Source organism: Sycon ciliatum, chromosome 6, assembly GCF_964019385.1.
Source record: "Sycon ciliatum chromosome 6, ocSycCili1.1, whole genome shotgun sequence".
Taxonomy (NCBI): Eukaryota; Metazoa; Porifera; class Calcarea; order Leucosolenida; family Sycettidae; genus Sycon; species Sycon ciliatum.
The window spans coordinates 13,014,772-13,038,369 of NC_088648.1; the positions used below are offsets into that span (position 1 = coordinate 13,014,772).

The following is a 23,598-nucleotide window of genomic DNA, read 5'->3' on the forward strand; positions in this document are numbered from 1 at the left end:
GATTGCATAGTGGCCGATAGTGATACAACGAAGAGTCTTGATACAACGAAATGCACTTTACTCACTGGTGCCAATGTCCGACGATATGTACAATGTGGTTACTGCCTGCACAGGCAGTGTTCAGCAAGGATCCCAAACCGTTGAAAGTTCCACGCCGATCCAATGACAAGGAAGTCAGCACCAGCATCCATAATAGACGTGGTATCTCGCCGTGACTTGAAGTATGGCCCTTAGTTCTTACTTTGAACCAAATGACTATGTATCATAACAGTGCAATCTTCGTCAATCTCTACTTTTTTTTGTAGTCCAACTACTAAAATGCAACTTGTCTCCCGAGCTCCATCGCTCTCAAACCTTGACTGTATTGAAAAGAAAGGCAGCATCTTGTTTTTGATAGCTGTACCTTGGTAATTGTATTCAGAACGCAGTTGCGTCGATCCCCAAAATGCGTAGATGTACCTGGGATAAGTAGGATATTGACCCGCGTACTCGGGTGTTACCGTACTCTCATATCATCCCTCCTGCTACGCAGTCGGGATGATATTCGGGAGGTAACACCCTCGTACTTGGGCCTACAGTCAACTTCGCCAATAACGACATTCGGCGGGGCATCAGAAAAGTGTCCTTATTCGCGAAGTGTCCTTATAACCGAAGTCCCATTTGAATGTATGTGAACCCATATTTTGTATAGTATGACATGCATATCAAAATCAAGCTCTTTTCTTGCTCTATGTCAATGTGTACTTTATTTTCATATTGCAGTTGAAAGGAACTAAAAATTCAATATGCAAGGGAAATCAATTGAAAAGTATGCCTTTTTGAGCCATCTACAGGGCCAGAGACATGTACATGTATGATGATTACTGTACAATCTTGTACAACTACATGTACATTGTATAAAATCCAAAATCCGTTGATCCCCGAGCTGCAGAGAGTGCTCAATGTCAGAGACAGAGCTTAGTACATAGCAGACTCAGCGGAGGACGTTCAGGTTGGTTGTAACTCTGAGTTTCATGCCGCTAGGTATCAGACAACTGATACTCTGGTCTACCCAACAGTATGCTTATAAACACATAGGGCCACAAGCATAAACAAATTTAGCGCTAAATCTGGTGTGAGGTATGGGGAGAAAGCTGGCGCGGGCCAAGGCGCGACCGTGGAAGTGCCAGGAGGGTGGCGGGCAACAGGCAGGTGTGAGCATGAAAGCGCGGAAAGAGGCGATGGGGAGGCAGTGTACAGCAGATGTGTGGGGGGTGCCAGGAGGGTGGCGGACAGTGGCCCAGTGAGATCACTACAAGTAGGGAGTCGTTTGGTGACGGGCAGGCGTGAGCAGAGTGGCATCGCCAACAACAGGCCATGGGATTGTGTTATTTTATAATAATGGGTGCTCAGGCAAAGTGCAGTACAGTACTTGGTCAGTTCATGTGATAGGTGTGAAATTTGCGAGGCGGAACTTATTCTCATGCCTGCACTTCGAGACCATCTCAGACCGCTTGTTGAGTAGGAGCTTCTTGGGTGTAGTCAGGATGTGGAATTTTTCCGCGGTACAAAGATTGCATTTTTTTTGACTCACATCTGTATGATCGGCTCTTCTCCCGCACCTTCCATGTGATCGTCAACGGCTTTCCCTCGCTCTTCAGCTCCCATACGTGTTTTGCGAGCTCAGTGCTGTTTTTGTATCCATCGCCTCTTTCCGCGCTTTCATGCTCACACCTGCCTGTTGCCCGCCACCCTCCTGGCACTTCCACGGTCGCGCCTTGGCCCGCGCCAGCTTTCTCCCCATACCTCACACCAGATTTAGCGCTAAATTTGTTTATGCTTGTGGCCCTATGTGTTTATAAGCATACTGTTGGGTAGACCAGAGTATCAGTTGTCTGATGATTGCCTAGCGGCATGAAACTCAGAGTTACAACCAACCTGAACGTCCTCCGCTGAGTCTGCTATGTACATTGTATACATATACATGTAGGTGTGCTGGTAAATCCAACAATTTTGAAGCCAACATAAAAAGGAAGAAAAGCCCCCCCCTTGGCTGCATTTTCTTGCATGTGTGCATTATATCCATCACCATAGGTTCTGGTACTTCTGCATGACAGGTACATGTACTTGACTGACAGGTACTTGAAATAGCTGTCAAAAGCCCAGAAAGTCGTTATTCAAGCAGTGAATATGACCTCGGGGCACTAAAAGCATGTCGCTATACGCGAATTGTCGTTATTCACATAGTCGTTATATCCGAAGTAAAATGTGTACAGTTAGATGGGACTTTGCTCCGGGCATGGAAATTCGGTCGTTATTCGCGAATTGTCGTTATATCCGCAGTCGTTATTAGCGAAGTTGACTGTATACCTACTCCCTGGTCAAAAGTCAACTTTCGCGATGCGATGCGACAAGCGATGTTGCGTACGATTTTGACCTTTTCTACAGCAAAGTTGTACAAAGGTTCAAGAGTATTCAAGGGTAGGGCTAGTTCAGCTCGGGGCGAGCTAAGCCCGCCTGACCATGTAAACCTGTAAACGCGCGCTCTAAATGACTGGGTGACAGATCAAGGCGGGCTTATATCGCCAAGGGTTGAATAAGCCCCTCAGTACACTGATGAAATATTAGAAAAGCTGACAGGATCGCTTTTCTAAATGTGTGTATGTGTGTTTGCGCGCTAGTCATAGCCCAAATTTGCTAGCAATTCTTTGAGCAAAATATCGGATGCGCAAGTTTCCGGCAAGTTTTGAGCAAAATATCGAGTTTTGGTGGGCTTTTCGAAAAATCCAAGGCTTCTTAGGGACTTTCTCAACACAATCAGTCACCAAGGTTGAAAACAAGCACAAAAGTTGTAGAAAACAGACTCATGGCTACATTTCAGTGGAAAGTTGAGCAGCAGAGGGAGCTCAATCAAAAATATCGTCGTCATCAGCGACAATTATCGTTGAGTTTCCCCTTAGGGCCTGGTCAGACTGCGGCAAATTTTGGTTGCCTGACGAAAAAAGAACAGCGTCCAGAATTTGAATCGCGATCACACTACACATGTGGGGAGAGTGAAAATTCAAACTTCATTTCGAGCGTCAAGTGGTAATCTCCACGAACGACGTCAAATTCCTTCACCTTGGGGATCGCCAACACCTTCAGTGCAATCCTTGCAACCATCCTCATGAGTTTTGTTGTTGTCCGTGGCCAATAAGCTCCTCGATATCGAGATGAAAAAATCAGTGATTATCAGCGTCAATGGCGTATCAGCGTCAAATCCTGTTTGGAGCGGAAAAGCGTGGTCCGTTCTTGCTTTTTTTTTGGAGCGTCAACTCTCGCTTTTGCCGCTCTGGCGGCAAGTTACTATGGAGATTCGGATTATAATCCTAGGATTATTTCGATTTTGCCGCAGTCTGACCAGTAGGCACCGGGCAAATATGCTCGAAAATTTACCCATCATGCTTTCTCGCAATTCTTTCAAACATGCCGATAATGCCTGAAACCATGCCGATAATTCCCAGAAATTCTCACAAATTTTCGCTTGAAATCCAGGTCTTTCTTCGCATCCAACACCAAAGATGCATTTTCTAACATAAAGGAAACAAAAAAATATTCTTTTCTGTTTTCTGGCTCTGGCAAGTTCAGATAGCTTTGCTGGTTTCAGCTTGCCCAGCAAAGAAACCACCTTCTTGCTTTCCTCATCCCTTTCACTGTCACTGTGTCAGCCTCCTCCACCTCATCCGCACTATCCACTCGACAAACGTCAGTAACCAGCCGATTATGCCCGCGAAATCACCGATTATGCTCGTGTGATTTTTGCACCCTAAAATGCTCGATTTAGTGCCGGCATATTTGCCGGGTCCCTACTGACCAGGCCCAAAACTCATTTCATCTCGAGCAAAACCAAAGCAAAATACCGACGGAGAAAGGAAATGCCAAGCAGAATATCGAAAATTTTGTGGCAAAATTGTGCGGCAAAATATCGATGTGTAGGCCGCGCCGAGCAAATTTGGGCTATTGCGCGCCGGCGCGCCCCTTGCTAGATGTACAAAATGCGAGACAAGAACGATACGGTAATAATTGCCGTATCGTGCTTGTCTCACACACGTTTGAGTACTCGAAGTGAAATGTCGACAAAACACGAGCAGTACAGCAACTGCTCATGTTTTCAATTTGTCTGCTTTGTTTTGTGCCTGTCTTGCTCTTGGTCCAGTCTTGTTGGAACTGTGAGCAGCTGGTGAATGTGCTTACTTGAAGGGTGCCAATACTAGCAATCGGGAACTCCTGTTTTCAGACTTCACTGCATGCCGCGCTGCTTGTCCGACTGTAGCTAAGATCCCGACTACAAAAGTCGGCATAGATTGCGAAAACAGCCTAGTCCCGTTGGAATCAGTTTCGTATTCCTCGACCAAGCTTTCACCTGTAAGTACTTTAGTCTTTATGACGAGCATTTCAAGTGCCCAGACTGATTTTCCGTAAAAATACGAATACATGACATTTGTATTACTTTTCCCGTTTCTCTTTTCAATCCATCAAACGAATGCATGTACATGTACTTCGAAGTAGAGAGATAGAGGTTGCGCATAACGAAGGTTTCAAGTAGCGTTCGACAAATCGCGAATCAGGCAGCAACGAAACAAAGAAAAAGGCTAACTCTTAATTTGCTGGCAAAAAGTCCTATATATAGGATTTGAAAATGCGTGACCTTTACGCCGTTGTTATTGGTCATCATGAGTCATTCGTGACCCATAATAAGAGCATAATGGTTTTATTACTTGTAGAAGCTGTAAATATGTTTGAGGCATGAATGTTTACTTTTTAGATTCATAGGACATCATGAATACCCATTTTGAGCAAGAATTGGAATTTTGAGCAGCATTGTTCAGCTGGTGTCATGGGAAGGACTGGAGCAGTGAATGTGCAAAAGAACATTACAGGTGTGGCCCGGGGTGGTTTCATGACGACATATCGCACATGCCCTCGTGAAACTACCAATTTTAAGGATAAAAGAAGGTCCAGTAAAATCTCAAATCCTATATATAGGATTCGAAAAATAGGGCACATGCCTTAGAAATATTGCGCAAGGAGATGAGCCTTAGATGTCAGTATTTGAAAAATTATCTTATTCAACTCTCTATATCGACTAAGACCTAACGCAGAAGAATTGGTCACATACATTTCCCTATGCTCATGCCACACCCATTTTGAGTTGAAAATATGACCAAAATCCTATATATAGGATTTAGCAAATTAAGACGAAAATCGGTTGATTCAGAGCTCGCACAGAAGTGGGAACGTCAAGCTTTTCGAAGAACGGAAATAGGTCTAAAAATAAAATACATGTAGTTCTCAAAATGGGCCTCTCGGGAGTCAGGTATGCACGCGCTCAGTGTACGATAGTACGCACGTGCCGTATACTGCACGCACTTGCACGTGTAGCGTGGCATGCATTAGGGACCGGCGGATTCTGCTCCAAAAGGTGGCAGATTCTGCTCGAAAAGCAGTAAAATTGGCAGAACCATACAAACCTTATGGCGGGCAATTCCTCGGATTCTGCTCCATTTCTTTATCCACATACAAACATGCATGAAACTTACCAGAAAAAGTACCGAATTCTGTCAATTTTTCTGCTATGGCCAAAAAAAGTAGCAGGTCACCATCAATATTGTGGAGTAATGGGGATTGCCCTATTCAAAATTTAAATAATAATAATAATAATACCGTAAAATCCCGCCAGAGCGCCCCTACCTCCTCGACGCTTCAGGTGGGGAGGGGCGGATGGGCGAGTCCTACTGGCCGCATTCAGTGCTACATGAAAAAGTACTCACCCTGCGAAAACTGTTCGTGCATTTCGTACACCGACCAAAGGTCAAGAGCCAGGAGTCGTACAGACCCGACAAAACGCAGGGTTTGTGCGATCCTTGGTCAAGAGGGTGGGCACTGTTGCGTACATTTCCGGTTGAGCACGCGTCTGCAGTACAGTACGGCATCACAGACTGCGACAGAGTCATACGAGGATACAATCAATCACGTCCCTGACAAGAAGTCAGGGAGGGGCGGATGGGAGAGATGGGGCGCTCTGGCGGGATTTTACGGTAACCCCTAAATTTGATGTTTTCGGGATTTTTGTTCAAATTACGACTGATTTTGCTCAAAATAGGCCATTATGAGAAATTGGCCCGACATATTTTGCTAATATTTTACAAATCAACTCTAGCAAGTGTAAGATACTAGTAAAACCTAGAAAAGTGACTTTTCATCACAAAAAGTGTTTTGATTTCCTTTCCAGCTTCCTTAAATCTAAAATCAAATTTTCACCAGTTGTAGTCTTCCGGGTGCTGAGTCAATTGGTCTTGGTCCGAGGAAGCTGAGACGCTCCGTTCCTCCTTTATTCCCAATCAAACTCGCGCACCTCCACCGAAACTGGGTGCATGACTGCGGACTTTTCGTTGGTTCTTTCCGATAGTCTTTAGCAGCTAGCAGCTACAGTAGTCAAATTGAAAAGTGGGTGTTATTTTGCTAGTTTACTAGCAGGCCTGCGGCCGGAACCGGTCCGGTTGGTCACGTCATCACCGCACCAACTTTGTGGCCACAAAGGCGTTGCTATGGCATGACTGGACCAATCAAAAACTGCTTCCGGTGACGACACCGCCGTCCTGGCTTGACAAGGTTCCCTTCTCCAATTCAGGATTCAGGTCAACTCTCTACATAACATACTTTATAACCCGAAGGACTCTGGAGGACCGTACCAAAAGCAGGAAACGTTACATTGAGGTTTACATGAGCGTGGAATATAGGCATCATGTGTGGCCAGTGTTGCCTGGGAACTTGAAATCGATCTTCAGGGATTCTTTGGTTAGCAAGAAAATAAAATAAATCGTATTAGAAAAAAAACTGTTTTCTGATTGTGACAGAGACAGCAACAGGTTGTAATTGCCTCCACTCTAGTTTCAGGCTGAAGAAGTGAGTCCACAGGAAGAGCTGGAATACAAAACTCCCCAAGCGCCAAATTTGAGAAATCCGATTTCTAGCTCTGCAAAGGTCTAGAGGCGCAAGCAGGCCAACTTTTACTTTCAAAATCTGATTAGAAACCATTAATTTCATAACTGGAACCCAAATATGGATTTAGATGCAAACCGCGCATAAAATGAATCCCTTATTTGGCCATTATCCGAAAAGTGATGAAATGGATTTAGCGGGTTTTTGCATTCCCACTCTTCACATGTAGTAGAGTGTATGGGTAGGGCTTGAGCACAACTTGACGACACAAGGTACTGTGGTGTGGACGATTGGTACTCCTACAGGCCACAACGATGCGGATACAGCAGCAGTGTAGATGCTGAGCGTGGTGTGTCAATGTGCGCACAACACACCATAACATGCTTTGTGATTTTCTTCTGTCTTTAATACTGTCATCTATTTTCTTTCCTCCTTTGCTTCTTTCCTTCCATATTTGCCATTATGTTATTGGGACCAGTTCCCGTTTAATGTGTGAAGTAAAATACACACAAACAAACAACACACCCTCCATGTTGATAATAAATATTAATAATTGTTGTAGAAGGGCAATAACTTCCCAAAGCTTCGGGGAAAGCACCTGGGCTAGACAAAGTAGTTGCTTGAGTACTTGAAGCAGTAGCATTGCTTGATGACAGCGCATAAATGAAGCCGAGACCCTATGGTCGGTCAAGCTGCCCCTGCCTCTCCCCCACTCCTGCCATTCCATATGTCTCATCGCTGCCTTGCTGCTTTGTGCCGTCAAATGGTGTTAAAAAAAACATAAATAAAATATGCAAATAATAAATAAAATAAATAAATAAAGTCTTCAGTGTACAATCATCTGCTGGCTAGTCCTGATTGTTGCGGTGCGTATTCCGACTCTTCGTTTACTGTATTGTGCCGTGGTCGTAATGGTTATGGACTACAGTTAAAAGTGTTGGAAGCTATCTATCAACGTCTGTACAAGCCTAATTTGTGTGCAGAAAGATAGTATAATTGGGTTGAAATTGTTCAAGTAACGTCGTGTTTAGTGCGGCCAAGCTTGGCCGTTAATGTTCTAGGTGTAATGTACTGCTGTTATGTGTTATCACGTTGTCTTTCCTTCCTTTCTCCTTTGTTCAGTTCTCGCTTTGATTGTTAAAATTCACACTTGTAAATTTCACTGTTGTTGCTCTTAGTGTTATTTCTCTAACTTAGATTTTCTATAATAGTTCAATTTTTGTTTCAGTGTCCTTTAGTACAACGACGATTCCTGACGAGTGTTGTACGAAAACTTGTTTGAATAAATAAATAATAATATAGAAAGGAAAAGGACATAAGGATACGAGTTAAGAGTAACTCTCCATCACTGTAACTGGATACTATATACAGTCAGAAAGTGCAATCACTAGGAATGTCTCAGTACTCTTGTCAGTTGTGTGCCTAGTTATTGCACTTTCTGACTGTATAGTATCCAGTTACAGTGATGGAGAGTTACTCTTAACTCGTATCCTTATGTCCTTTTCCTTTCTACATTTATTTATGGCTCAACATCCGAGTTTCAAATAATAATATTAACTTAATTAAATACACTTAGAAGTTGCGACTTCGGCGGTAATAGTCATGAAGTTGATTGTTCCAACTAGGAACACACGCTTCTTGCCGAACTTGACACTTGACTGACTCACGACTGCCATCCGGAGCACACGAGGAGCACGTCGCACCTTCCACTCGGCAAACCTGCAAGAAAGCACCACTCCCTGCTCAATATACGGTGTTTCGGGGAATTCACCCCTCATCAGTTGAGCTTGAGTAGGCTGAGGAAGATTGTGCCTGAAAAGCACCACTTATATACTGCTGAAGTTCGTATTGTTGTCCCTCACGCGGACGTGCGACTAGTTGTTGGAGGTGACAGCGTTGCGAATAGCTATACTGGCTCTCAACGTCTGTTTATCACAACTCCATGAGCGACTCTGACTCACGCTGCTACCTGGAGCTTCACGAGGTGTTTGTCGCGCTGGAAACAAAGCGTCTCTGTAAGTTTGTATCCCTGGTGATGGTTTGGCCTGGAGAGCAGTATATAAGTAGTGCTTTTCAGGCACAATCTTCCTCAGCCTACTCAAGCTGAACTGATGAGGGGTGAATTCTCCGAAACACCGTGTATTGAGCAGGGAGTGGTGCTTTCTTGCAGGTTTGCCGAGTGGAAAGTGCGACGTGCTCCTCGTGTGTTCCGGATGGCAGTCGTGAGTCAGTCAAGTGTCAAGTTCGGCAAGAAGCGTGTGTTCCTAGTTGGAACAATCAACTTCTTAATTAAATAAAAAAATAAAAAATATAAAGGTACGCAGTGCGTATCATCTACTACTATATACCATGTTGGTGTTTGATTATGAGCATCTTATGAGCATCTTATTACTATAACTATCTCTATAAGTGAGGGTCCCTGGCTCGAGTCCTGGGAGTGGACAGTCAATTTTTTCTTCAGACTTTTTTTCCCTTTCCAACACCTCAATTAGTGAATGAGTAATTTTAAATCAATTGCTACAATGACCAATAGTACACGTGCTGTATGAAGGTAGGGTATCAAAAGACTCAACATGCCGTACACAGACACATTGCATACTTGTCATGTGTGTGATCTGGTCCTGGTCTTGAAAGAATGATTGAATGGGGGTATCAAACAGATTTGACCGCAGGTATGAATTCGATTGTCAGTCAGATCTCTGTGTTCGTTTTTCTTGTCGTTTTGCTGCTGCTGCATGGTGAATGTTGGTGACCCGCGAATCAATCGCTATCCGCATTGCAACTACCCTCTATAGCGCTGTAGCTGCTGTGCAGGTTCTACCAATCGCTGGGTACCGCTGAGTTGCAAACAATGGCATTGCCTAGACTGGTAAGTGAACCAGGGCAGTCTAGTCTTCTCTTTACCTTTCTGTTCTGTCCTGTCAGTATTGGATAGTATACGCTTACATGCCTACACACCTACATCATGACGCGTCCCTATGAAGTTTCTGTGAAGCTATTTGAAAATTCTAGGGTGAAAAGCTCTAAAAATGTTTCGCAAGTGGCCTAAGAAAGAGATACCATACGTCCGCACCTTTGACGCCATGATGGTATATTCAATTACAAAGCAGGTCTCAGTTATGAAGCCGTGGCTATATAAATGAGATAACATGAAATAATATGTTTTGTAGCGTGAAGCAATAAGCACTGTGCTAACAAAAATTCCAGCCACACAGAAAGGGCAAAAAGCAGATTTAGATTGAAATTTTGTGTGGATTTCAACTTGTATGCCATGTCATAGAAGGTGGCTCATTTTTCATCTACAATGGCTAAGAAAGCAGTGGATGTTTCCAATATAAGGCCATGGGGCGCTGACATACGGTAACTAGCTCTTGCTTGGTACGGTAATTAGGTCAATTTGACCCGGAGTTCATAACAAATCTCCCAAAAAGCCGCCGGTCATCTCTTTCTAAAACATACCGCAGGAACTCATGAATTTCACGGTTCACAGTTGCGTAGAAAAGCGTCGATTAGATGGGGGCAGCGCACGTGCTCCAAAATGCCAGCTTGACCAATCAGCAGTCAGCATTTCGTCGCATTTTGCTTGAAGTAGGGGTTGTTTGAAGGAGTTAGCAGCACTTCAGCTAGGTTCTACGAGGCTGGGACTTGGCCCAGGCACAGATGACAGGTGTTCCAAAAGATTTACCGAAACAAATTTTCATTACTCACACGGGTATGCCAGAACATACGCGTAACCTTCGTGAGATATAGTACAGTATTGGAAAGGAGTATCCAAAAACGTCTCGGTAAATTTCTTTGCCAAGTTCTCCTGAAAATTTTAAGCCATAGATTGTCCAAATCGACCAAGGGGGAGATGCTCTGTACTGATTTTAGTAACCCCGAGTCCCAGTGGCGCGTAACCGCTTGCGCGAAAATGTGTGAAGATCAAACAACAAGAAAAACGCTTGCATGCAGCAGAAAAGCGACGCGTGCCGTCGAAGAGAAAATCATTGTGCACAGATTGTTCAGTGTTCTCTCCTCAGTTCGCCCGCAGCGTTGGTTGCTGTGCTTTCATTCTCGCTGGAGTTCTTGTGGCAGCGCATTTCGCCATCATGGAGGAACTGGTACCCTGGGAAACCTGGTCTTCAGTCTCCTCCCCACCCTCCGAAATGAACGCAGCTTGCTGCTCAATGACGAAAATTGCATGCATGTACATGCATATGTAACGTTAGAGTGTCGGTCGACTTGTGAATTTGGCTCACACCCCTCACCCCCCCCCCCCCCCATGAATGATGTTCGTTTCAGGGATGACAAAAACATAATATGCAACGACCCCTAAGCGCACTCAAGACTAACAAGCCAAACCTCCCGCTGCAAACAAAGATTGTTAACAGGCTATGAGGGCGGCAGGACGAGGGTAGTACACAGAAGGGCACGGCAGGCCCACAGCTCACCTCAAGAACGCGGAAGAAACCCTGCCAACCCTGGAAGCTGAGGTTTATCAATAGGTGAAGAGGGGGAGTTACACAAACACGAGTGAGACAGACTGGCATGGCACTCTCTCTCAGTACTAAACACAAGTAACAGTTGTGATGGACCAACAAAACTACACCCTCTTGCTTTCTACGGCCAGGAATGCGGGTGATTGCTGGGAGATTGTAAACTCGTGCATCTCTCTAGCATACAGTCAGTGCACTGATAGCCTGATATCCCCATTGATGATTTCCATGTCGTTGTCAATTTGTCACCTCTTCAAGCGAGTCTCATCGACGGGTTACTCTTGGTTTCCCTTCTCGTCTATTTCTTCCCCGCAGATTGAACTGGTCCTCTTAGTGTCCCTGTGGGCTGCAGTGGCAAATGGAGTCAACCTCCTTCCTTCCTTTGTCGGGAAGGCCGATCGTAAGATTTTCTTCTTTTTCGTTTTCTTTACTAGCTTCATTTCACTTCCCCATAGGCAAAGGCTATACATGTATTTGCCTTCTCACTAGGTGTATTGCCACAGTTCCTGCACAGTTCCTGCACAGTTCCTGCACAGTTCCTGCACAGTTCCTGCACAGTTCCTGCACAGTTCATGATGAATATACTAAATGTAGTATGAGAAAGAGGGAGAGGAAAATATGTGCAGGAATGGACTCGGACGGAGAGCCAAGGATTAATTTAATGTTAACGTTATCGCATGAGCTGATTGTTTAGTAACTGGTGGTGTTAGCGGACAGTATAGCGCGACTTTTAGTTCCTTGGTCCATTTTTCTTTAGGAAAATATGTGTTTAATTTTCTAATGAAGAGGGCACAAACCTTTCTTGTCATCTAAAAGTTTTTCCATGTCCACAGCCGTGCATATGCCTTTTAAAAGATGACTTACTAGTTGCTACTACTCTGCGATGTTGTAAGACAGAGACCATACAATTTAACGGAGATGCGACATGTAATCAGGGAAATACAGGATGTGGAGTGGGCCAATGAGGCACTTACATAATTATTTCAATATGGAACGTGGGGGGGGGGGGGGGGTCCGTGGCTAAATATGGAACGGGGGGGGGGGTCCATGGCTAAATATGGAACGCGGGGCCCCCGTGGCTAAATATGGGACGTGGGGAAAGTAACCAAAATCTCAATGCTAGGCATGGAATGTGGAGAAAGTTCATTTGACAGTACTGGAAATCAGTCATATTTCGTAGTCGTTTTAATTTCGTAAATTTCGTAAGGCTCTCGCCACTTGCAAAATTAAAACGCTTACCAACATCTGTCACGCTCCGCACTCTACAGCACTCTGTGCATGTTTATGTACATAGGAGCCCGCGATCGATGGCATTTACGAAAGTTAGATGACTACCAAAACACCCAAATTAAAAACCGGGATGAAATTCTTCACACACCTGTCCACACACCTGTTCACACACCTGTTCACACACCTGCTCACACACCTGTTCACACACCTGTTCACACACATGTTCACACACCTGTTCACACACATGTTCACACACCTGCTTTGGTGATGTGCTACTAGTCTAGCGTTAACCCTGTGCCGAAAAAAATCGTTGATAAAATGCCGAAATTTTGCAGCACAGGAATTTTGTGTACTGTATTCTTACTACCGTAAAGTACTGTTGATCCCCCCCCCCCCCCGCCATGTCGCTTCCCAGCTGGGTTTTCGGCAGGGGGCGGGAATTAGATCAAGGCTGTCAAGTGCAGTACGATGTACAACAACGTAGACGTTCAGACTCGATGTGCTGGATTGTGCACATTTTCATCCTGGATTGGCAAGTATTGTGTACAGCAGTGTATGCTTCGGTTCAACATCGTATTTTCGTTGTATACGCCGAAGTCGCTTCACAGGTAGAAAAACGACAGGGGGCGGGAATTAGAGAGGGGCGGATCAACGGTACTTTACGGTAATTTTCGCTGGTTATTTGATTTTGCTGATTTCGCCGCTTGATACCAACCGGCCAAAGCAAATCGCAGGCCAAAGTTTGTCACAGAGACAAATGATGCATGATTGAGCCATGGATGCATGTGAGAGCAAAAATACCGATCGATTTCTTTTCTGAAAACCCCAATCGGCCAAAGTCTAATGACGGCCCAAAGCTTCATGTCGAGATTGGCCAAAGTTTCTCACCGGCCAAAAATAAAATTTTGTTTATCTACAGTATTTACAGTATCTGCACTTCTCACGGGTATATCCATTAGACCATGTCCAGTATCTGCACTTCTCACGGGTATATCCATTAGACCATGTCCAGCATAAGGGGCCGTCCGGGGTTACCGATTGTTTTTACAAAACGAAAAGTTTTAGTATTTTTCAGCCCCCACCCACCTACCCACCTTTTCTGCAGGTAAAACGAATTCCAATAAAATATTGATGTCAATTTTCGACATCCAGAAGTAACTGGGCATTCTCCATCAGCATTCAATAATTATTTTCAAAACGAAACTCCATCAAACCCACCCACCCACAAACGAAAACATTTCGTTTTGAAAATATTATTGGTAACCTTGGACGGCCCCTAAGTGAACGTGTGGACTGTGTTTGTGCATGGGTGACTTGCACTTGCACTGTTGACACTGCCGCGGGAATGCATATAATAATAATAATAATAATAATTCAAAGGAACAGTAGGGGAAGTGAACTGCCTGAAAAGAGAAAAAATCGCCAGACCCACCAGGACTCGAACCCGGGACCTTGCTTGTCATGAGCACTGCTCTAACCACTGAGCTATGGGACCGGGCTGAACCTAGAAGGCGCTGACAAGGTTTTCACTCCCAAGGCAGCTCACAACACGTGCCACACATACTGATGGCACTTGGGTCTTTCTCCCTCCCCCAGGGGACCAACCACGGTCAGTTTCTGGACCCTACCAGAAGTGAAAGAGAGTGATAAATTTTATGAAAGGATTGGCCAAGTGCCATCAGTATGTGTGGCACGCGTTGTGAGCTGCCTTTGGAGTGAAAACCTTGTCAGCGCCGTCTAGGTTCAGCCTGGTCCCATAGCTCAGTGGTTAGAGCAGTGCTCATGACAAGCAAGGTCCCGGGTTCGAGTCCTGGTGGGTCTGGCGATTTTTTCTCTTTTCAGGCAGTTCACTTCCCCAACTGATCCTTTGAATTTGAAGTTCTCCCAATCCTTTCAAAATAATAATAATAATAATAACTCTTCACTAGTTTGAGGGAAAGACACAAACGGGAAAAGTCTGAAGAATAAATTGACTGTCACCACCAGGACTCGAACCAGGGACCCTCGCTTGTAGCTAGCGATGCTCTAACCACTGAGCTATGGTGTAGTCGTCATCCCAGCAGAGACTGTTCAACATTTTCTTCAGACTTCCTAACTCACACTTCCTGTGAATCATAATAACAATAATAATAATTTGAACAAACGGCGAGGAGACAACAATTTGATAACCGCAATCAGTAATACAAGCTGGATCGACATTTGTGTACACTTTATTCATGTAATGTAAAACTGTGGAGACAATGTGCAATAAAACGATGAAAATGTGAAGAAATGGTGTAGGGAAAATAAGGATTCAAACCAATTTTCGTACAACTCTGACTTGCTGAAGAGTACGGTTCGACTTTTTCGAGCTCCGTAGTTTTTCGTGCGATTTATCAGCCCAGCCGGCACCAGGCCGGTCTGGAGGTAGTTACAGGGTAGAAGAGAAGAGTGGTGAGTAGTAGATAGTCTAAGTAGTACTAGTAGGTAGACACAGGTAGCTATGCCGGCCAGAACTGCCACTCGCAGCCTGACAGAATCGGAAATATAACTTTTGAGCTCCATCCCTGAAATTGAATCGTCCGTCTTTGAAATTGTCAAGACGCTGTCAGCGCTCGTGTCGTCGGAATCTGCAAACCGGGAGGTCCGTTTCAAAAACCGGATTGACGAACTGGTCATGCATATAACAGGATTGAAAGAGGAGGTTATCGCCATGAAGGAGTCCGCCATTGCAACGGCAAGTGTTACCTCTCCTCCAGCTGAACAACAGCCCCAGAGTACGATGAGGCGGAAGGGATCTCGTACCCGTACGCGAAGAGACCAAGTCACCAAGTGCACTGGTGCAGCAGCAGGAGAACACCGTAGTGCTTTCAAACGCGTACACATGGATGACACTGGCAGTGATCTTGAGATTTCGAGTGAGGAAGACGAAAGTTTTCAGACTGTTGGGCGCCCCCCAGTCAAGCCCCAGAAAACATCGTTCGACCCAATCGCTGATGAATCATGGAAACTAGTATCCAAAGAACCCCACCAAACAAGGAAGGCAGTCGTGTATGTGGGAAATCTGCACGCGGATTGCACAGAGGAGCGAGTGACAGAGTTCACTCAGCAGCAATCTGTGGCCGTGGCCAAATCCGTCAAGGTCCATGAGTGCAGCATGCACACCACGGAAGACGGGAAAGTCTCCGCCCGATTGACGCTCGACGCCACTGGCTTAGAAACAGTCACTGCTGCAAACTTCTGCCACGACCGCTTTACGCTCGAGCCTGGCGACACCGCAAACGGCCGCAGGGTGACAGCTCATCTGGTGCATCTGGCGCTGGCAACATGGGCAGCAGAGGTTATAGGGACAGTGAGGCAGAGGCTGCCTCAGCTGGAGCGATTCAGCCACACAAACACCAATGAACACCAGCTGCGCAAGGACATACCCAGTAATGAAGCTCCTGCTGACAAATGCTTTTGGGTTGCTGTCAAAGTTTGGAGCCTTCCAGCATGCTGTTGCACGGAGCAGATCTGACATCGCCATTGTAACAGAGACTACATTCACCCCGGAGAAAGCCTCACTATCTGACTCCTCCATGCCGGGCTTCCACCCACCCCTCCGACTTGACCGATCTGCTCAAGGTGGCGGAGTTGCAGTCTGGGTCCGGGACTCCCTCTCCTTTGACCACCTGAGTGACATCAACTGCCATGGCCATGAGGTCATCTGGCTTCGCCTGCACCTGGACAATGGCCAGAAAGTAGTTGTATGTGCAGTGTACCGACCCGGGTCGTGCCCTGGACAAGATGTCTCTCTGCTTGAGTATCTTGACTCAGTCATGGATCAAGCTCGATCCCTCGGGAACAGCGTTGTGATAGCCGGGGATTTAAACGTTCATAATGAAAGCTGGCTATGCAGCACGAAGACTACACCAGCTGGTAAATACATGGAAGAACTCTCTGCGTTCCACGGGCTCCACCAGCAGTCCAGCGCCAGCTCCAACCAAGGCTACCGGACCCGATGGCATCCCTGCCAGAGTTCTGAAGCAGTGCTCAAATGTTTTGGCTGCACCACTTCAGGGCCTGCTCTAGACATTCAACTCAGCCCGGTCAGAGTGTACCTGGCGCATGCAGGCCAGCCGGGTCAAGCCGGGTCAGATCATCCTGCAGAAAAAACAACCAAAAAGCCTGCTCAAAACGCAGGAAAACAGAAAGGCGAATGTATTACCGGAAATCGGAAATTGTAGAGAACAAGGCGAACTATCAAAGTCCGCAAACGTAGAAGGTAAACGACATTATGTGAAGAATGCAAAGCAGTAACATAATAGAGCACTGGGGGGGGGGGGGGGGGGCTGCAGCACCTTGTGGAGTGGCTGCTTGCTGCGACTGAATCACCTGCATAGCCAAGCCGACTGGCATCTGCTGCACCATCTGCTGAAAGGCTTCAGCAGACTGGAGAACTGGTGGAGTTGCAACTGCTCCTGCTGCTGCTTGCGCTGGCGCTGAGTGACTGGCGCTGCTGCTGCAGCTGCTGCTGGCGCTGCTGTTGCTGGTGGCGCTGTTGCTGCTGCTGGTGCTGCTGCTGCCTCTGCTGCTCTGGGTGTGCGGGCCAGGTCCCTCCGTTCAGACGAGGTTGACGTTGCAGTCGTAGTGCGCCGAGTCACCTCAGAATGCCATGCAGCCATAGTCTTGTCATAGTTGAAGCAGTGAGTTCTTACCTTTCAACCACGCATCGCAACCAAATCCACCGCCGCTCGTCTTCCTTTGGAAATGCGTCTTGCACAAAGCGCATGACATGGATAGACTGCCTTGGTCGTAGTCCAGCCAGGGTTGACCTTTCTTCCAAGAGTCTTGGAAAGCGTGAGTTTTTTTTTCTCTTCGCTGCGGGCTCCATCGTCCAAATCACCAGTCGGCTGAAAACTTGCAACTGTGTCAAAAGCTATAGCCAAAGTTACGCTTTTGACTACCTGCCCCATCGACTTCCTGCGTGATGTCCTGACTTCCTGCTCGCCGCTGGCCAGATCGCGCTCGAACCAGTTGACCACAGTTGACCCTAGCCGAGTTTCTGTCGCTTGTAGACTGTAGTCTGTAGCAGGGAGTAGTAAAATACACTGGTCTGTAGTGTGTACGGGTGCGCTAGATTTGCAACAGATGGGGTCCGCGAGTCGTAAAATACGGGTATTTTAGGAATCCATTGTCAGTTTGAGACATTTTTCAGCCGAGTCAGACTGGACCCGGTGTTATCTGTTCAGCCAGGTCGTGCAGTTCCCCAGCCGGGCGCGTGACCCGGCTGACCCGGCTCTCCAGCAGGCCCTGCCACTTGCCAAGCTGTTCTCACTCTGTTTTCGGTGCCATGTCCAGCCCTCTCTCTGGAAAGTAGCCCGTGTGGTCCCGATACACAAGAAGCAATCTCATTCTGCTGTTAAGAACTACCGACCTGTGTCCTTGTTATCTGTTGTCTCCAAAGTCATGGAGAAGATTGTCAACACTGCCATAATCAATCATCTTGAGCATGAAAAGGCTCTGTCCATCCACCAGTACGGATTCCGGCAGGGGCTCAGCACATCTGACCTTCTCACGTCTCTCAACCACTCCTGGGTCTCCGAAGTCAACCGTGGTGGCGCAGTCCGCGTGCTGGCTGTAGACATAGCAGGAGCATTCGACAAAGTTTCACACCGAGGCGTACTCCACAAGGCTGCGTCATACGGCATCACTGGTCCCCGCCTCAACTGGCTGTCTGACTACCTGTATGACAGGAAGTTGCAGGCAGTAGTCGGCGGAGCATCTTCAGAACCATACAAGATTGATGCTGGGGTCCCACAAGGGAGCATCCTTGGGCCCACACTGTTTTTGCTGTACGTGAATGACGCCTGCGACGTCCTACCGGAAGGGATCACTCCGGCTGTTTACGCAGATGACACCACGCTTTATGCCCACATCCCAACGCCACATGCTGTGACAGTGTGCCGCAACCTCCAAGCTGGTGTGGATGCACTTGCTGAATGGGGTGCTCAGTGGCGCGTCACTTTTGAGCCAACGAAATCACAGGCCATGACTGTGTCCCGCCACCGCAGACCCTGGGAGACACCACCCATCAAGTTCAACGGCACAGCGGTCCCGGAATGCTCGCGGCTGAAGCTCCTTGGAGTGACGTTTGATGCCCATCTAACATACTCGGAGCATCTTCGAGGAACTGCAGTGCGTGCCACACAGCGAATTGCTTTCTTCCGGAAGGCGTGCCATGTCCTGGACCCACCGGGCCGGGCCACAGCATACCGGGGTTCATTCGGCCTCTAATGGAGTACTGCCCACTTGTTTGGATGGGAGCTGCGGCTACCCATCTCTCACAGCTGGACCGAGTCCAGCATCGTGTCCTCCCCCTGATTGGGACAGGGGCTGCAATGGACACTCTGTCCCTGCGGCGCCGTGTGGCCGGCCTCACAACTCTGTACAAGCTCCATTACATCACAAGCCCACCAGCTCTTGCAGCGACACGTCCAGCCAGAGCCATCACACCCGCCATCGCGCCTGCCACACGTCGCCGCTCGGCAGCCAACCTTGCGCACGAGCTTCAACTCCAGACAGCCCTACCTGCCAGATCGTGCAATGTTGCGCTGCGCTCTTTCCCAGAGTGCCTCATCGAAGCCTGGAATGAACTGCCAGCCACTCTCCTCCGCGATGCACCGTCTGCCAAAGGGATGCAGCAGTTCAAGGTTCTGACCTACCGCTACCTGAAACGGTCAGGTTGGTCATTGGCCACGGACATCGCCCCCTAGGCTACTGCCAGTACGACCCTGTTCATGTTCTCGGAGCACTCCCTTCTCATCAAACTCCCAATCCATCTGTCTTTATCTCTCTCTAACTCTCCTCCATTCTCACTCTAATCTTTCGTCAAATCTGCACGGCAATCAGCCTCTACTTTCGCCTCAGCATCATGATCTTGATACTGCTATCTTCGTACTTGTTTGCGTACTTGTTTGCACTCATATCTTGGAATAACACGTTTCCTGGTTTCTTCCCCTCCCTCCTCTCTTTCCTACCCTTAGAGTTCTTGCTCTCCTGCTCCCCTCCCCGCCCTTCCACTCCCCATTTTGTTTCCTTTGGTGCACATGTGCAGTTGTGATGCCGAGACCCTTGGTCGGCTGAGCTTCACAGGTCCCACCCACTCCGTCCTGCTGGATATGTACCATTGTGTCGAGTTCTTCTCCTCATTTTAGTTCATCATGCAGTGAGTGTTCAATAGTAAAAAAAAAAAACAAAAAAAAAACAACACTCATCAGGAATCTTCGTTGTACTAAAGGACACTGAAAACAAAATTGAACTATTATAGAAAATCTAAGTAACGTTTAGTTAGAGAAATAACACTAAGAACAACATCAGTGAAATTTACAAGTGTGAATTTTAACAATGAAAGCGAGAGCAATAACGAATGCGTGTACTAACACTAAACTTGCAACTGAAAAAGCTGTTATTTGTTATCACTTTGTCCTTCCTTCTTTCTTTCTCTTCTTTGTTCATTTTTCAGTTGCAAGTTTAGTGTTAGTACATGCATTCGTTATTGCTCTCGCTTTCATTGTTAAAATTCACACTTGTAAATTTCACTGCTGTTGTTCTTAGTGTTATTTCTCTAACTGAGATTTTCTATAATAGTTCAATTTTGTTTTCAGTGTCCTTTAGTACAACGAAGATTCCTGATGAGTGTTGTACGACAATTTCTTTGAATCCTTATTTTCTCTACACCATTTCTTCACATTTTCATTGTTTTATTGCACATTGTCTCCACAGTTTTACATTACATGAATAAAGTGTACACAAATGTCGATTCAGCTTGTATTACTGATTGCGGTTATCAAATAATAATAATAATATCCATTAGAATGTTTTGTTTTGTGATGTTTTGTAGCGTCATGTAACCCTGGGTATTACTATTTCACACCTGTGCCTAATTTCCCTGGAGACCCAGGTTGCCGAGGTAAGCAGTATCCGTTATGGTCGTAAAGACGCGGCTGCCATGGTAATCACTCTATGGATGCAATGTTTTTGGCTTCTAGGTAGTTTTCTCAAAACTTTCCAACTCCACTGCAGGGTCTTCTTTCCACTTTTGAACATCTCTAGTTCTAACTTGGATGTTGAGCCAATCATAGATAGAGAAAGGAAAGGAACGGAACATATGGATGCGAGCTAAGAGAAACTGTGCACCAATGTAACTAGATACTATATACAGTCAGAAAGTGCAGCAATGACATCAGCACTCTGTCAGTTTTGTGCCTACATGATTGAAGATGTTGCACTTTCTGACTGTATAATATCTAGATACAATGGTGACCAGTTACTCGTAACCCGTATCCATAATAATTATGTTTTCCTATCCGTTCCTTTAATACCTCAAGTTCTAGTCATTTGTTGTTTATTATGTTGGCCGTTAGTGTAGGGCATCGGGTTTCCCCAAGTGGACTGGTGTACGCTATCTCTGTTCCTGCCTGATGGAATTGCTGAGCAAGGCGATAGCACTGCCAACAAGATGTTTGGGAAGAGAGAATGGCAACAGCTCAAAAGAATCCGTTCAAAACCGTACTGGTGAAGTGGATGAAAACAGTCCGCTTCCTGCCTGTCGTGACCACCGCACTTCTTCTTGCAAGCACACGCGCACACACACGCACATGCGCACACACGCGCACATGCGCACACACATGCGCGCGCGTGCACGCGCACACATAAACATACACACACACATGTGCACACACACACACACACTCACATACATACACTCACATACATACACACACACATGTGCACACACATGTGCACACACTAGGGGTGAAACGATTAAGGGATATTCCTTAACGGTTAATCCAAAACTTATCGATTACTTATCGATTACTTATCGATTAAGCACCACTGACGAAAAAACTCACCATTTTGCATCAACTACAATTAATTTTAGAACTTCAAAGAGAACAAAAATAATGGAAACATCTACCGTCGCACAGGCACAAACTGATTCTGAAGGCTACTTGTCCAGAACAGTGAGTTCCGTGAAGCAACCGGAACGAAAGTTCGCGGGTACGAATCAGTGCACGGTGCAGAGAAAAGAGCCGCGTGTCATACAATAGATCTAGAGAGTACATCAGGTAGATCTACCGGGTACGCGTGTAGTGTGTATCCAGAGCATGAGCAACTCGCTGTGCGCGCTGCACGCGTTGATTGACACCTCCGTGCACGCGCGCATCCACTCGTACTCTGGTACATGTGCTGCACGCAGTAAAGTCATGTAGACACACTGCACATGCCGGATATTTCGTCGTACCGTATAGTATGTCGTACGAAAATGCTGTAGCGATTAGAAAAATCGTAATCGACTAGATTTTTTCGACTAATTTATCGACTAAACCACATAATCCTTTCACCCCTAGCACACACATGTGCACACACACACACACACACCTGTCCTGTCCTGCCCTGCACATTGCCGTAAACCGGTCACATGTCCCCTCATACGAGGGGCCGACAGACACGGTCGTTGAATACGGTACGCAGCACGCTCCGCGGACTAGCGGCCAACGAGAGTTCGGGTATACTTTGCGCAGCTGTGGAGTTGGAAACCCCTCTTTGATCGGCAGCACCTGCCACATGCGCTGCAATGAACCTGGCAGCAGGGTAGTGTTAGCTGAGTCCTCGCCAGCACTGGTACTGCCGCAAACGAGTTGGGCACAGACAAAGGAGGGTCCGCCACTGTGCCTGTAGAACGGTCGTCGTCGGGTCGACACTTACGGACAGCGAGGCCTCCGGCGCTCCTGAACCATCTCTTACACACCGGGCATTTCCTGCTCCCAATCTGATCTGCGATCGGCTTGCTGCGCTCCTCTTTGCACTTGTGTCGGGCCATACCACTATTCGACAGTAGGGGTGAAACGGTTAGTTCGAATTTTCGAGTATTCGTTCGAAAATTTCAAACGAGCGAGTATTTGAAATTTTGCACTCGATCGGGTTTTTTTGTTTTTTTTTTAAGGATTAGCATTCTATTTTTCAAAAACTTCTGTTGTACCGCTCATCGACTGTTATGCATGCATTATGCATGCCTTTGAGTCAGTATTTTATGAGCTGGACGATGCGATCAACTCGGCAAGTAACGTTAGTTTGTTATGAGATAATGAAAGTACTGATGAAAATCGTTACTTTACACTCTGTACAAGACGTTGGCGACTTTTGTTCTATGTTCACAGAAAATTTCTTCCGAATTGGTCGAGAACTCGCAAATCTAGTGCTTTTGAATTTTGATAAAATACTCGAAATAATCGAATACTCGATCGAATGTTATGAATGAGTGATCGATTGGTCAAAATAGATACTCGTTTCACCCCTATTCGACAGTGACCGGCCACACATCGCGCATGGTGTTTGTGGTTGCGGGGCGTGGTCCAGATGACACAACGCTGGAGTACGCCCCTCGCCATTCACTGCGCTCCTGTGCCAGGTCATACCGTTCCTCATCGCCCAGGTCGAGGCATCGAACATCCGCTCCCACGGCGTCACGCCATCTCTTCCGAGGGGCAGGATGGGTCGGCAAGAGGGCGCCAAACAGCAGCTGACGCGGAGTACGCTCCTCCTCCATTCTGCGCAGATGACCAAGCCACTTCATTCGGCGACGCAGGAGGCGGGTCAGTAGATTGTCTTGTCTGGCGGAGTTCCAGATTGCCAGAACCTCGGTGTTAGTCACGCGGGATGTCCATATGTCAAGTTGAGTGATGCCCAGGATCGAACGGATACATTTCATATGGAATGTCGAGAGGGCGGCTACATCCCGGCTCAGCGGCACCCAGCACTCAGAGCAGTAGAGCAATAGGGATACAACACACGCCTGATACACCTGGCGCTTAGTGGCAACTGATAGGTTGCAGGACACCCCCCCCCCCCCCCCCCCCGCACACACACACATACCTAGGGTACCTTGTAAAAAGACTCACAGTCTGGG

The 23,598-nt window shown here is 46.7% G+C and overlaps 1 protein-coding gene across 2 annotated transcripts in view; it reads left to right on the plus strand.

The window, feature by feature from the left end:
- Nucleotides 1–4,060: 4,060 nt before the first annotated feature.
- The window catches only part of LOC135819407 (uncharacterized), a 37,392-nt gene continuing 17,854 nt past the window's right edge, over nt 4,061–23,598 (plus strand). For both annotated transcript variants that reach the window (XM_065332616.1, XM_065332615.1), the window contains exons 1-4: nt 4,061–4,383; nt 9,756–9,829; nt 11,754–11,838; nt 20,530–20,598. In XM_065332616.1, the coding sequence (XP_065188688.1) occupies nt 9,812–9,829; nt 11,754–11,838; nt 20,530–20,598 (172 nt within the window). In that variant the 5' untranslated portion in view covers nt 4,061–4,383; nt 9,756–9,811. The remainder of the gene's footprint in view (nt 4,384–9,755; nt 9,830–11,753; nt 11,839–20,529; nt 20,599–23,598) is intronic.